Raw genomic sequence first — 15,445 nt, 5'->3', positions numbered from 1 at the left:
TAGGCTTCTACTCATCCAACCCCAGTTCAAACCCCCATACCCAAGTTCCAAATCTCGTCCCAAACATACACAAAACAGCCCAACTCTCTCCCTTACCCGTGTTTGCATAGCCCATCGAAGGCCTTTCTAAACCGACTCAAACTTGGTCCAAACCCGCAACCCATCACCACCAACCCATGCTCCACATTACCCACAACAACCCAGCACCTAGAACACCACAAAAGCCGTCGAATTCCCGTCCCAAATACTCCACAAACAGCCCGCAACACAAGCAGCCCCCCCTGTTTTGCGTGCTCAATCCCGAGCCCAAAACCCGCTCCAAACAGCTACCAAAACCCGTGCCCATTAACCCTAACCCATACCCTAGTATCCTAACCATATTACCTTAGCTTAACCCCCAAGAAAACCCCTCACAAACCCTCTCAAACCCTCACAAAAGCTGCTGGACAGCAGCTATGTGCAAACCGAAGCCCGTCTGCCTCTCCTCTCTAAAAACCCTACCTTAACTCCTTATAAATACCCCCCTTATGCCATACATTCATTCCTCTAAGTTCTCCATACATACTAACATCATTCACAAGCTTTAAACTCCAGAAACAAACCCTAATTGCCTCCCAAAAACCCTAAACAAAACCGATATACAAACTGAGAATCAGTTTGTGTGTCTTCTAAAAAACCGTTCGTTCTCCCTTCAAACCTCCATTAAAATTCGAGTTTCTTGTTCCTAATTAACCATACAACATCCATCTACACATTAGATAAAGATTTACGAGCCAAATTGCCCTTGAGAGTACACGAATTCCCTCGAAAAACAGAGTGTTATACACTCTGTTTTCGCGGCTTTTCCTGTCTGTCAAGTTCTGTTTGTGCTCGTTTTTTGTGCCCAATAACTCAAAACGAGTAGGGATTGTTTTAAGATATCTGTTCTCCTCTCTTTCTAGTTTTCAAAACATCTTTAGAATCGAATTTTCACCGTGAAACGAGAGAGAAATTGCAGTTTGAAAGTTGCTGTCCAGATTTGCAAAAAACGTGTTGTTTGCTTTGTTTCTTCGTCGACGACGGCCTCTCGAGATAAAATCTACCATCGATTACGACCCAAGACGGTGTCAACGATACATGTAGGTTGAGGGTGCAGAAAATCCTCCTCTTTCTCCCTTTTATTTCGTTTTTTATGTTTGTTTTCTTATAGTTTGTTTTTGTTTGTTTATCGTTTTTTGTTTATCGATTGTTATCATTAACTACGAAACTAGTTTAGTCCGAGTATGAGTTAAAGTACCACCATGAACACCCGCGTTGACTTGAGATGGGAAAGAAACCGCTACATCAGTCGGTCGTACACCCCCGTCTCATTTACATATCCTCGTGTTCAAGGTAGGGCATTAATAAAACGAATTCTGACTTCGCTCTTCGCTTTTGACCCCTCTTTTGTTTCATGTAATTCGACCCACCTTAGGACCATTCACATGTTAGTTTGACCTCTGATTGTTAACCTATAACTCGTTTAGATGACATTAGATCAATTTAATAACCTAATTAGACACGTTAGGGTACATCGACATAGCTTTAAAAATCAAGCGACGATTAGAACTTAATTGAACGCATCTCTCTCTTTCACCTAATTTCTCGTTAGTATAAGAGTGCGTGATTAGCACCTTCTTATTAACACTCGATGAGTTAAATTAATTAGCAAACTTGACCTAATTTGACCCCTTTAGGCCGTGTAGAATGCGCGTTTGCAAGGTATCTTTTCAAATCGATCAACGTCGTTTCTAACTTGTTTTCTAGCCCGCTTTCGAACTTGTTTCGCAATCAATTGATCTAACTAATGAGCCTGACCTAGGACCTAGGGTTGGACGTGGCTTTAGGCCGTGAGGCTTGGCCGTGTCCTTTGGTCTTTCTTGTTTCGTTTGTTTTACATCGTTCGTTCTTTATTTGTTTTGTCGCTTGTAATTTATCGTTTGTTATCGAGTTGTAATTTTCAAGTTAGCTTTCTTTTATCGAGTCAAAACTTCTTCCAAAAACCTTAGTCTTGTTTGGTTAGATGGTTGTGCCCCAATGCATGTAAGAGCGTAGTAAATCGCATGTTGTTTAAAGCAACATGGCCCGATTTATGCTAATGCATGCTTTGGTGCGTGGCCTTATGTCTAATTCGATGAGATTAAGTGAAAGCACACACTACGAGGAGTGACCCAAGGCCGTGAGTCATGTAAGCCGTGGGCCACCCCTTTGTGCACGTTTTCCTAGGCTGAATGGCCGTGTAATGCGTCATGTACGGTTTTGTGTATAGCGTTGTATTTTAGATCGAGTTGTATCTTTAATTTCTCGTTGTGTCGGCATGAAATGCCTGGGTTGTAATAGGATAGATCCCAACGGCTCCCCCATTCCCATCAAGCCTTGTTTGCTTCGTTTGTATGTTGTTAGATCAATCAACCCGCATGTTAAATTACAACTTTGACAAAGTTAGTTAGTTGCATCTAAAACGACATAGAAATTGTTGTCACATGTTAGGGTTTTAAAACGATGTTTGCATATCATATATCGTAGTAGCTATGACCTTGTTTGAAATTCGACACTTGACTTAGTAGAGGCCGTTATTGACGGGCGGGGTTGGGTGTCCTTATGGGCTTCCCAACACGTACCCTCACCCCTTACTCAAGATCTATGGTTTGTGGATCCGTCTAAATACCATTGGATTACGAGAGTCATTCAAATCGAGTGATATAGGGTACAAGTCTTTATCTTTAATCACTCGTAGTCGATTGGCTTTATGGTTTTCGATGAAAGGTGTAAAGTTGACTTGAACGGTTCCAAGTTCCCAAAAAACTTGGTGGCGACTCTAATTTGTCTTAATTCGATTCGAAAGAACCTCGAGTCGATTATGCCTAGTGTGGATCCCGCGGACACAGTTCCCAAGGGCCTTGTCCACACATGGGCTTTTCGTGCCTTGTCGTGGGCGGCCCATGTGCTATAATATTTTTTTATTTTAAAAAAATGTTATATAATTGATATATTTTTAGCACTTTTTGTTTAATAAAAGATGATTAATGGTTTAAATATATATTTTATTACTTTTTGTTTAATAAATAATGATTAATGGTTTAAATATATATTTTGTTAAACATTAGTGTACTTTTTGTTTAATAAATGATTATCAACGGGATATTCTTCAGGCCGTGCCTGGTGCGTACCGGGCTCCACTGTGCTTGGGCCGTGTCGTGCCTGGGCACGAATTTTTGAAGAAAATCGCGTCAGAGCCCGTCTCAAGCCCAGTCGTGTCGTGCCCGTGCTTCCTCGATTTTCTCACCGGTCGGTAGTGCACGGCCGTCGTGCCGCCCACTGACCCGCGACCCTTTATGCCAATTCTGGTTGGTTCCTTTTCTTTTAGATAGCAAAATTAAGGAAATGAATTTGGACCACACAAAACACTCTACCCCACATGAAATTAAACTTGGACCACACAAAACTTACCAAAAAAAAAGAAAGGAGAACCAACACTCAAATTAGGAGAGAGTATTAATTAAAAGTTGTTGTAGTGACCATTGATCCGAAAAATCCGTCTCATTATAGACGGTCATTTGTGAGAGGGACACTATCCGTCTATAGCTATAGACAGATACTATCCGTCTATAATGAGAATTTGTACGTGGATCTAAAATTGTTGTTTTTTTTTTGGTCTAAACCATCCGGTAATCCGAACCACATTTGGCCGACAAATCCGAATTTTGGGCGTACGTGTCCAAGGATTACAAAGTATTTAAACCCTCCCAATCGTTGTGGGGATCGATCCGAGACCTCCCTACCAAGCGTAAGCGACCCCATGCTACCACTGCGCCAACCAACGATTGGTGGATCTGAAATTGTTGTAGCGGTAGTTGTGTGGACTTTAAATTTATTTGCATGGGATCCAAGTTCGAGTCCCTTTTACCACATAAGTGATTTGATTGAAAACTGAAACAAGAAAATTTAATTAATGGAGTGGCCGCTTTAAATAAAGAAAAACAGATCGAAAATATGATAAAAATGAGGCAAAGAAATCATGCCTCTACAACACAACAACAAAGGAAAAGAGTAGTCCCAATAACAATAAATCAAGAGATATAAAAAAGTAAATAAATGAACGTAACAAGCTTTTAAGGACGGAGTTGATCGAGCATATATAATATGAGGGACATCGGTCTTCCATGTTAATGTAAGTATGTAATTTCTTCACAAAATGCCCTCAATTCTTCTACTTTGATTAACCACATGTGCCACTGAAAAAACTCGAGCATTTTAGTTTTCCACAACAATGCCCATTAAATGCTGAACATCCTTCTCCTTTTGTACGGCAATTGCTTCCACGGGGATCTGTCATTTTGGTGGAGATATGTCGAGATATCCACATAAAGTAATTCAATTAGACATCATAATTAAAAAAAAAAAAAAAAAAAAAAAAATACTAGACGATTTATATATATACATGTTTGCATTTAAATGAATTATGATACGAATGTTTGGTTGCTTACCGCGTACGCATTCTCCTCCCAAAAGATCATCAGAATTGTTACAAATATACCCCGTACAGCAACGATTAAAAGCTTTGATGCCACACTTTTCTCCAAGATCCAAACATCCAAACGCTTTTCCGCCTACTCAAATCATTAAGAGCAAATAAATAAACTATACGGAGTATATAATCGTCTTTAAAAAGCCCGAGTTTATTTACTTATACAATAAAGTGCGCGTAACAAAGAGAATAATAATAATTACCTAATGCTGCAATGAGAAAAATTGCCAAGATAGTATTTTTGTAAGAAATGAGTTTGCTCGCCATTTTCGATTTAGTAATATAATTAAGGAGTAACAAAATTACAATTTGTTTTGTAAAAGAGTGTATGAATTTAGTTAAGTATGTCATTCATCCCCATTTTGCCACTATTTATAGTTTTATAAAACTATATACAATAATAGTTACAACTGTTTGGTTGCTTATTAAATATATATGAATTATGAATTATGAGCTTACATTATTCATTTTCTATGATTATTCCGTTGCCCAACGAATTAACAACCGTAGCAAGTTAGCATATACGAAGTAGTACAAAGGAATTGTTCAATTATTAGGATATACATTCCCGACAATATATATATATATATTCACCGCCCAATCTATATAACTATAACATTATTAGGGTTCGCCGACTCGTTATCACTCATCAATTATCACCTGGTTGACTTGGCTATATAACTACAGTTCCATTTAACCAAGTGGTGTTAGTCCTAGTGGTGGTGGGTTAAACCATGAAGCTTGCAGAAATGCGGGAGTTGAGAGGTCTGTGTTCGACTACTAGTGGGCGATGATCACTTGACACCGCAGCCCTTTGGAAGGGGTGGCTTACATGGTCCATGTGGTGGTGCGGGAATACATGGGCCCGGGAGGGACTCAACCTCCTCGTCATCAAAAAAAAAAAAAAAACTACAGTTCCGTCCATAATTCCTCCAGACCAACCACTTCAGTTATTATTATTATTATTATCGTTATTATTATTATTATTATTATTATTATTATTATTATTATTATTATTTTGATCCATAAAAAATATAGTACGTGCATGAGTGCATCTGATCACGATGGCACGTCCTTGAACAAAATTAGGTTAAAAAATTACGTTATCTATCAAGCCACTATGACAACTTGTATGTTAACTGAATAATGTTTTTTAGCAAGTCAACTACCTTTGTTCTGGGATGCTTATTGTTTGTTCCGTCCATTTTAGCTATGCCTCGAATGATTTCAATTGACCAATTTTAAGCATAAATTCACAAACTCAAGTTCTAGCTATATTGCCCTTCCCCGACAACGGCGCCAAAATTAGGTAGAAAATAAAACTAGGTCGCTAAAAACTATGTTGAGTAATTGAATGTTTGGTTTGATCATCCTTGCATGTTATTTACTTGACTAGTGCAAATCCTAAATAAATGGTTTAATTTAGTTGGGATTGTTGAAGCAAGTTTGTTGTTTGTTGATTTGGTTTAAAGGATTCTTACAACAAATAGGAAAGTTCATGTCTTTTTCTCATTTGTATGGTTTAATCTTATGAGGAATTGATTCTAGCTTCATCTTTTGGTTGAATTCTTATTGCTCATGCTTAATCTCTTTTCATGGTTTAATGGATTGTTGCTTAAGTTTGAAGGGTATATGTAGATGGTCTAATTTACATGTATCAACATCTTGAGGTGATAGAATTGGGTAGAAATTAGTAAGAGAGTAAAAAGAGTCAAGCTTTACCATTGTTGGGTTACTAAGAGAGAATTACATCAAGTACTCCCCTTTATATTGAATCTTGCATACTAGTTGTTTGTTGATTTGTCTCAATAGGAAGATCTCTAATCTTTACTCATTTTCCCATGTTTGTTTCCCAAAACCAATCATTTTCCATCTATGTTTCCCACTAGTTGATCCTTGTTAATAGCCATTGTTTGTGATTATTGCCTTTTGTTAAGTTTAAGTTGGTATTAGGATCTTGATTAGTAGTAGAGACCTACTTAGTTGTCAATAGTTTACAAATTCAAGTTTTTGATCTTAAATCCCTTCTCTTGGGTTCGACCCTTACTTCCCTTTACTACTATCCTTAATAGCATAGTGTAGAGTTGAGTTAGGCTTATAAATTGTTAATTTGGTAGTTAATTCTAGTATATTACGACACCTAGTTTTATTTTCTACCAACTTTTGGCGCCGTTGCCGGGGAAGGGCAACATAGCTAGAACTTGAGTTTGTGAATTTATGCTTAGTTGTTTTATTACTCATCTTGTTGTTAGAAGTAATTGGAAGTTCTAACTTGTGTGTGTAGTGCGAAGGTTTATGTTTAGTTCTCCACAACACGGTGAATCAACCCCCGTGGAAGAGGACACTTTTGGAGCATATTCGTGGTTATTTACTAATCCTTGGTACCAAAGAGCACCAAGAGAACCTCGAGTAGAAGAAGCACCGGTTAACCGAACAGAACCGTTTGATTAAAAATTAAGCAAAAAATGAAAATACCTTGTTTCATTTTCTTAGTGCATTCAAACTCAAAAACTCATAAATTGATTAATAATAAAATGAGTTTTTTTGTCAAAAACTACCTTACATTTAGGGGTCTTTGTAAAATAACTACCTTACTTTATTTTTTTTGTCAAATGCTACCTTTTATATTTTTGATTTGTATTTTTAGTACCTATTATAACTTTCCGGCCAAAAAAGTCAAATTTCAGGCATTGACTTACTCCACACGCGAGAGCTTATGTGTTTGTTTTACGTTTTTACCTTTTAACCCTAAACAAGTCCTTTTCACTTTCACTCTTTTACCGCCTCCTCTAACTTTTACACTTCCCTCATCTTACATCTCTCTCAACAAAACAAGTATAAACCTTTGTTAATCATTCATGAAGTCCTTGCATTTGTCCTGATCATCATCATCATCCATGTTCTCAGCTACTCGAGTTTACTTTTAGCATTTGACATGTACTAATTTTTAAGAAAAACCCTACTTTTAACAATAAGTAATTTGTAGTTCTTCATCTCCTTTTTCAATATCCAAGTCTTTATAAGTGTCATTGTACTTGGATTCAAGTCTTCACAAATTCTCCTCAAAAGCTTTTCTATCTTGAAGAGAAGAAGGAAAAATAAAATAGGAGGGAGAAAAAGGAAAGTAAAAAAAGAGGGGAAATAAGAGGTAAAAGAGGAGGGGAAGGAGAGATATAAAGAAAACAAAAACATAAACATAAGCTCTCACGTGTGAACTTAAGTCAATGCCTGAGTATTGACTTTTTTTGGCCGAAAAGTTAGAATAGGTACCAAAAATACAAATCAAAAATACAAAAGGTAGCAATTGACAAAATAAATAAATTAAGGTAGTTATTTTACAAAGACCCCTAAATGTAAGGTAGTTTTTGACAAAAAAACCCTAATAAAATATATCTACTTAATTTTGTTGGTTAGGTGTAATATATATTGAAAATTTAATTAAAGCACTTGAAAAAGTAAACGTTGAAATTGAAAAAAAGTATACAAGAATGATTATTGGTTAACCGTTAACCAAACCGCTACTAACCGTTCAAAGCGGTTAAGTTTAACCGCTTATAAGAAACGGTGCAGTTAAGGTTCGGAGTTTGGCCGAACTGAATTAAATTATCGATCGATGAACCGAACCGCGAATGAACACCCCTAATTTTAGGAATATATTGTTAGCATATTCTAAAATAGGAAATTTTACCCCATTTTACAAAGAAAACTAACAATCTATTAACCCAAATTGTAATTGTCAATTACCAAACACTCAAACTAATTTTGCTAATTTATTACTCCCTCCATTTTTCTATTTTCACCCTCATTTACTTTATTGCGGTCTCCAAGATGCCACTTTGACCGTATTTTTCGATGTCTATATGTTATTTTTTTTGCTTGAATTTTTTTTTCGTAAAATATGTCTTGATATTAATTGTAAATGTTTTAGTTTTAAAAATAAATACTCCCTCCTATTCTTAATAACCCTCCCCTTTAATGGATGGCACGAGAATTAAGGGAGGGGAGTATTATATGGTAAATTATTGTAGTGGGGTAGGAGATTGGAGATAGGAAAGATATTATGTGATTAAAATAAGTATTGTTGTGGGGTAAGATGATTAAAATAAGTATTGTTGTGGGGTAAGATGATTAAAATAAGATAAAGTATGAGTTTTGTGGGGTATTGTTGTGGGGGTGGGGTGATTAAAATAAGTATAAAAGTTTGCTAAATAAGGAAATAGAGAGAGTATTGTGAATAGACGAAAAAGGAAATAGGGAGAGTTATTTAGAATAGGAGGGAGTAGTTTTTATTCTCCAACTTATTGACGGTCAAAGTTCGAAAACTTTGACCTCCAGAAAGAAAATGAGGTGAAAATAGGAAAATAAAGAGAGTATAATATGTTAGTCAAACCTTCTGATAAAATCTGTTATTTATAATATGCTTTTGCATTCTATTTATACTGAAATATACGTAATCCGCCGATTATCAAACATAGCCCATATTCTTCTGAGACTTGCAAATGGAAGAAATATTCTGTCAATGATTTAGGTTTCAAGTTCAAATCAGAGTACAACAAAGTTCATCTGGCGCTGTCACGGTCGCCGGTTGGTCTAATCAAATTCTATGATTTTCTACGTTTCCCTACTACCTACCACCTTTATTAGTTCTCTATGATTCTAATTTACTAAGAATGTTATAGTTCATCTTTCGGATTTTTCTTTTGGTCGTTGGGAATGATGTCGATTTCTGGAGCTTAAAAGGAATGGCTGCATTCTTCTTTAAGAACTTATAGAGCTCCACCAGTGTGTGATCTACGTCGACATGGTGATCTCGCAAACATCACGAGAAATGTACATAACATGAGAAATTACGACGATATTGAATTTTTAGTATGAATTCAATAATCAGACTTACAGGATCCAAACTTTTATTCCCAGCCGGAAAGAATAAGATGGTCGGGAACTCATCGGACTGACAAAAATAGCACAAAATCATTAATGCAACTAAAAACAGGTCATTTGAGTCGGGTCAATTTGAAATGGGTCAATTTCCGATCAATGGTTTGAACTCGATACTTGGGTGTCATTATAAATGGGATGTTTCGGGTTATGGCGCATCTTGGGTTGTTCTGATGCAATTGAACTGAAACAGATAAAAAAAAAATTAGCAAAGCTAATTAATTACCTTTGCTCTGGGATGCTTATTAGTCGTTCCGTCCATTTTAGCTATGACAATAGACTTTATGCTTCTCAAATGTTGCGCGAGTTTATTGTAGATTGGCTCAAGTGATTGGCAATGGTCACACCCAGGAGCATAAATCTAGCAAAACAATGATCTCGAATAAGATATATGAGATCTATAAACTCGCGCAACATTTAGGGTAAATAGTACCTGAAGAAGCACATCTTTGGACTCATCCAGGACTATCTGATCGAAATTATCACCAACGACTATCTTCACATCACCGTCATTCTGTTCTTTGAAAACAGTTAAACGGGTAATAAACAAATCATCATACAAGACAGCGAGCTTAGAAAAAGAAATGGAAGTTCAACTTACCCTTTCAGGAACAGGGTCGGACTTTTGGAAAGGGTTCAGTTTATCTTTCAGGAAATCGTCTCCAAAATCCTATATTACGATTAGATAACAATATTAAGTTGTAAGCGATAATGAGGAAAATGTGAAAAAAGCTGATAAATTTTCGTTTACCATAAGTTTTTCCAATGTCACTTCTCCGTCAAGTATGAACTTTTCCGAATCTTCATGTACTGTGTACGCAATCACCTGTCCGAAGACCAAACATGACGCTTAATCATGGCAGATACATCAGAAAATTCAATTGAGTAAAGAATAGGCATCATACTTTAGGCGCATTTTCTGTGACACCGAGATAACTAGCAACGGTTTTGCTTACATCGTCTCTGTCGAGTCTAACATAAACAAACATGATCTACATTCAATAAAAAAACAAGTTATTATCATCTAAGCAGTCGCGTAAATTCAGCTTAAACCTAAAACTTTGCGACAAGTAGGAAGAAATTGAGAAATTATACCTTGCCCTTGAAAAATTTGGCAGCTTGGGTAAAAATTGGAAGAACTAGTGCTGAATTTTTCGACGTAGCAAACAGCAAGAGCTGAACGAATAAACCAAGTGGTGTTAGTTCAGTGGTAGCCGGGTTAAACCTTGAAGCTTGCAGAAATGCAGGAGTTGAGAGGTCCCGGGTTCGACTACCATCTGGGGCGATTAGCACTTGACCACTGCGGCCTCCGAAGGGGCTGACTTACATGGTCCATGTGGTGGTGCGGGAATGCATGGGCCCGGGGGATTCAACCCCCTCGTCATCATAAAAAAAAAAAAAAATGCTGAACGAATAATTTAATTGAATGTTAATCGAGATGTGGGATGAAAGTAGTCCCTCCCGTTCATCAGGTTTTTTACATTTGCTTTTGACGCGCATGTGACTTTTAATTTTAATTAGACCCAAAAAAGGAAACATAAATAATCTGTTGAACATACCAAAAAAAGGAAAAGGTAAAGAACCTGTTGAATAAGCGGTAAATAAATAGTTACCTGCTTCTTGATCTGACTTTGAAAGATCAAAGCAGCATTGTGTTTAGTAAATGCTGTAATCAATGGATGTTTATTTGCGAAGACAAACTCGGCAATTGCAGATTTCGTAAATTCTCCATCTACAAAATGTCGAATATTAAACCGTTCAGCGTATCATCAACAGACTTAAAACAGAATTTTTGACAGAGTAAAAACACACCAAAATAAGTGACTTTCTCGACTTCCTTTTTCAGCAATACTAACGCAGGGCGTTTAGCTTGCGCGTCAATTTTAAACAGTTTCGCGATATTTGGATTTGTAGTCTGATAGATGTTAACATCATCCTCAAGTCTAGCTGCCGAAGCTAGTTCCGCACTTTCAGGACCCTGCACGCCAGCAGAGAGTGAGTAATTTATTAGAGAATATTATATTAAAGATATTATTATTAGAAAAATATATTATCTCATGATATAATATTATCACTAATAATAATATCATGAGATAATATATTTTCCTAATAATAATATCTTCGAGATAATATATTTTCCTAATAATAATATTTTCAATATAATATTCTCTAATATAATTAACAAACCGGAATCTGAAATCACTTCTGATACAACAGCAAATTCCAATTCCATTAAACAGGAGCTTACTGTGAAAGAGTTGAGAAATGCTAAAACAACTTTTTCATAGGAAGTTAGAATGTTTTGTGCTTCCTCTGTTGTCGTAAGGTTGTATACACCCGATCCCGTCTTTTTCTTAATCCATGTTACTATAGCATCCCTGTAAATGGCAGCAACTACGGTTAAAACACAAATTATAAGAGAACCCTGCAGACTGTAATTTCAGGAGAAAAGGCTTACGTATCGGATGTATTATTTTAGTTTTTGAGTTTATATGTATTTTGTTTTTGAGAATTTAAAATTTAGAAGTTTTATAATAACTAGTTTTATACCCGCGCAAAAAAATGCACGGGTCATAATAGTAAGCGCTATTATTATATACATGAACATATAATTGAGCGTGATTAAATGTTCAATACTGTGACAATATAAATAGTGCATATTTGGAGATTCGGATTTTGATAAATATTAGATTTGAATATTAGATAATATGCCACCGTATTTTATTAGAATTATATTAAAAGTATTTGACATGTTAGACCCGTTAGATGTATGTAAATTGTGAAATTTAACTTATGTTTTAACATGAAGTAAGTAATTAAAATAGAAATAAGAGATAAGAATAGGAATTGTATTGATGAGAGAGGGTAATTAAATGAATAAGAAAACATGGGGGACCCACATATAAAAACTCAACAGCCAATCAGAAACAAGAAAAAACTCAGCTTTTATACTATGTAGATTTTTTTTATGGCGAAACTCAAAATTAATTGAATTTATTATAAGTATAGTTTTTGAGCAATGTTGAAATTTTTTCGCTTAGGGTGTGTTTGGATAACAAAAGTGGAGGAAAAGGGAGGGGAAGGGAAAGGAGGGAAGGGAAAGGGAGAGAAGGGGAGGGGTAATGGAGTGTGGGTGTTTGGATACAATTTCTCTCCAAATCTAGCCTATTGTGGAGAGATTTTGATTAGGCTTGGAGGAGGGAAATTGAATCTCTCCCCCCTCCATTTCCCTCATTTGTTATCCAAACAAGGGATTTTAAATCCCCTACTCTCCCTCCCTTTCTTTTCTCTCCAAATCTCTCAATCCAAACACACCCTTAATGTTTAAATAAAAGGTTTTTCTAACATATGCCCAGTGGACATAGGATAAGAAATCAAAATAGGAAAGAATTAAATGCTATTTTTATGGGAAATTGGAATATCTCATCACTTTTACTTCTATTTACAAGAAACACATTTAATTCTTTCATTTTTTTGATTTCTTATCCTATGCTCTGGGCATAGGCATACCGCATAGGTTAGAAAAACTGTTAAATGAATAAGCTCAAACACTTTATACTAAAAACTTATATTTTCTTAAATAAAACTCAAAAAAATTATCATAAAACTCAGAAAGTACAAAATCCAGATGTAGTACCAAATAACCTATATATGATAGTTACGTCGATAAATGTAAACAATTGAGTAGAACGAAAGAAATATTAACACGAATAGAATACCATATAGAGTTATATGATACTCGTATGTACGATATTGTGATCCAATACAAAGATCGCAATATGGCATACTTACTTTATCAACTAAACCAGCTAATATGTACGTACCTAGTGGGTTGGCCACTGTAACGTTTATGACCGCCATCAACGAAGAAATAAACCGTAGGAAACCCCTGAACACCGTACTGATGAGCAAGATCTCTGTCCTCAGTAGCATCAACCTTGGCAAACACGACGTCAACACCGTCTGCCTTCAACTGCATTGCAGCGGAAGTGTATTCCGGCGCAAGCGTCTTGCAATGACTACACCACGGAGCGTAGAATTGTACCACCACGTGATTGTTATTGTTTACAACATTGGTGAAATTTCTTCCCTTTAGATGTACGATGACATCCTTGTCGTCCGCTTTAGGGATGTAGTCGGTGGAGGCGAAAGTTAGGAGGATGTAGGAGAGGAAGACGGTTAGAACGAGTTCGTGAGTCGGCATTTTGCGGGATGGGATTGATGAGTTGAGGTACAAGAGTTGTAGGGGGGGGTTTTAGGATGTGATGTGTGTGATGAAAGTGAAGATCCTATTGTTTTGGAGTCATGAGGAAGAAAAGGGATTGTTGAATGTTTAACGGTTTTGTAGGGACTAGAATGTATGGAAGAATAGAAGTTGTATTTTATTTACTAATCACTGTTGTCGACACTGAATACCTTGTTTATACCAAAAAAAAAATATTATTGGTTTATAAGGACTAAGTGGTGTGTAATGTGACAATTTCAAACGAATAAATTCGTATGAAACTAAGACGGATAAAATAATGGGAGTAATTTTTTATTATAAAATTGTGATATTTTTTTTCGTTAAGACCGTATTAAGGAAGACTAACTGAATTCGTGACACACATTTTTCTTCGCTTTTGTTTTTGTTTTGTTTTATGTTGTATTTATCCCCATTTACGTAATTGCTAAATCCCGCACATTCTTTTACTAAATCCCACACACTTTGTCCTGATATTCCATAACGACCCTTCATCATAAAAAAAAAACCCTAAAAGGGTTCACCCTTATCTCTCTTACAAACCTAACCAATTCATTAACAACTCGACAATTACGAATTGTAATTCGCATATACCACATGTGCGGAATGAGAGGGGTATTTTTGGAATAAGCGAAAAAAATGTGTGAGATTTAGTAAAATGGTGTGCGGAATTTAGCAATTCCCTTAATGGTTTGGATACACTTACCTTGTACGTTCATGTATATATATATACACTTTAATTACGTTTTTTTAAAAATTAGACTAGTTTTAAACCCGTGCAAAATTGCACGGGTATGTATTTGGGTCGGTATTAATGATTTTTGATGATTTTTTTTTTGAATTTCTATTGTAATTATCTAGTTGGTCTAAAACAGCGATCTACATAATTAATGTTTACACTTGTTTCAAATACGTGTTCAAATAACGTAATATAGTATTGTAAGTAAAATTTGCATACATGAAAAACTTTACACCCCGAATAAAGAAATATAATTTAATAATCTACTTTAACACAGCTTAGTGTAACATCAGAATGTCAAAGCTTATACTCCGTATGATTTGTTAGTGAAATTAGTGTGTGCTAGTAAGCCCATATACAATGAAGTACATGGATCGATAAATAATACTTCGTATTTTATTTTGATAATTAAATATTTCTTATTTTTAACTAACAAATTCAAAGATGCCGTATTTATCATAAAATTTCGAATTGTTAAAATAAAATTAATAATCCGTATACAAATAAAATCAAAGTGTAAAGCTTGGGCTATTATCGCTTTGGACTCGCTGTCAGTAAATTTATTGCATATGTATAAATATAGTTTTATCAAATTATTCGGAATGTATAAAATTATTTCATAGTATTATTTTCATTTATTCCGATTTGTAATTCATACCGCTTATATGCCATTAATTTCATTTATTCGGAATGTATACAATTATTTCATAGTATTATTTCATAATATTTGTTCTACGACGGAATTTGTAGGATATTTGTATTGGCGGAATTCTGAAGAAATATACCCCTTTACACACTAACGGTCCCCACCATAATATGAATTTTAAAAAAAAAAAGTTGAATTAATGAGGTGGCACGTCCTGAATTGAGTATTATCTTCTGAATTAATAAAGATAAGATTAGAAATACTTTTGGAGTAGTGCTCAATATGTGCTCCACAATATTATCTCTAACTATTTGCCACCAAATTTGTTCTGAA

At 35.5% G+C, this 15,445-nt stretch overlaps 1 protein-coding gene and 1 long non-coding RNA gene across 2 annotated transcripts; both read right to left on the bottom strand.

Moving 5' to 3' along the window:
* Positions 1-4,122: 4,122 nt before the first annotated feature.
* On the bottom strand, positions 4,123-4,889 carry LOC141612642 (uncharacterized). The gene is made up of 3 exons (XR_012529127.1): positions 4,750-4,889; positions 4,506-4,628; positions 4,123-4,347 (listed from the first exon to the last, which is right to left on the bottom strand). It is a non-coding gene; the product is annotated as an uncharacterized LOC141612642 (long non-coding RNA).
* Positions 4,890-9,257: 4,368 nt separating this feature from the next.
* Positions 9,258-13,759, bottom strand: LOC141612641 (protein disulfide isomerase-like 1-4). Its single transcript, XM_074431452.1, has 12 exons — positions 13,309-13,759; positions 11,733-11,862; positions 11,297-11,462; positions 11,098-11,216; positions 10,580-10,660; positions 10,390-10,476; positions 10,236-10,310; positions 10,086-10,154; positions 9,918-9,998; positions 9,711-9,845; positions 9,441-9,497; positions 9,258-9,355 (listed from the first exon to the last, which is right to left on the bottom strand). The coding sequence occupies exons 1-12, from the start codon at positions 13,686-13,688 to the stop codon at positions 9,338-9,340; spliced, it is 1,398 nt and encodes a 465-aa protein (XP_074287553.1). The 5' UTR covers positions 13,689-13,759; the 3' UTR covers positions 9,258-9,337.
* Positions 13,760-15,445: the final 1,686 nt, after the last annotated feature.

The sequence above is a fragment of the Silene latifolia genome, chromosome 11, assembly GCF_048544455.1.
Source record: "Silene latifolia isolate original U9 population chromosome 11, ASM4854445v1, whole genome shotgun sequence".
In the NCBI taxonomy this organism is placed as follows: domain Eukaryota; kingdom Viridiplantae; phylum Streptophyta; class Magnoliopsida; order Caryophyllales; family Caryophyllaceae; genus Silene; species Silene latifolia.
The sequence above is the reverse complement of the archived record's forward strand: the minus strand, read 5'-3'. Positions and strand labels throughout refer to the sequence as shown.

Bases quoted from the DNA above. Each gene is read 5' to 3' on its own strand.
- LOC141612641 (XM_074431452.1), bottom strand. From the start codon at position 13,688: ATGCCGACTCACGAACTCGTTCTAACCGTCTTCCTCTCCTACATCCTC. The intron at 10,661-11,097 runs GTAACTATTTAT...TTATTCGTTCAG, and splicing joins AAAGTCAGATCAAGAAGCAG to CTCTTGCTGTTTGCTACGTC. The intron at 9,846-9,917 runs GTACTATTTACC...TTGTTTTGCTAG, and splicing joins CCAAAGATGTGCTTCTTCAG to ATTTATGCTCCTGGGTGTGA.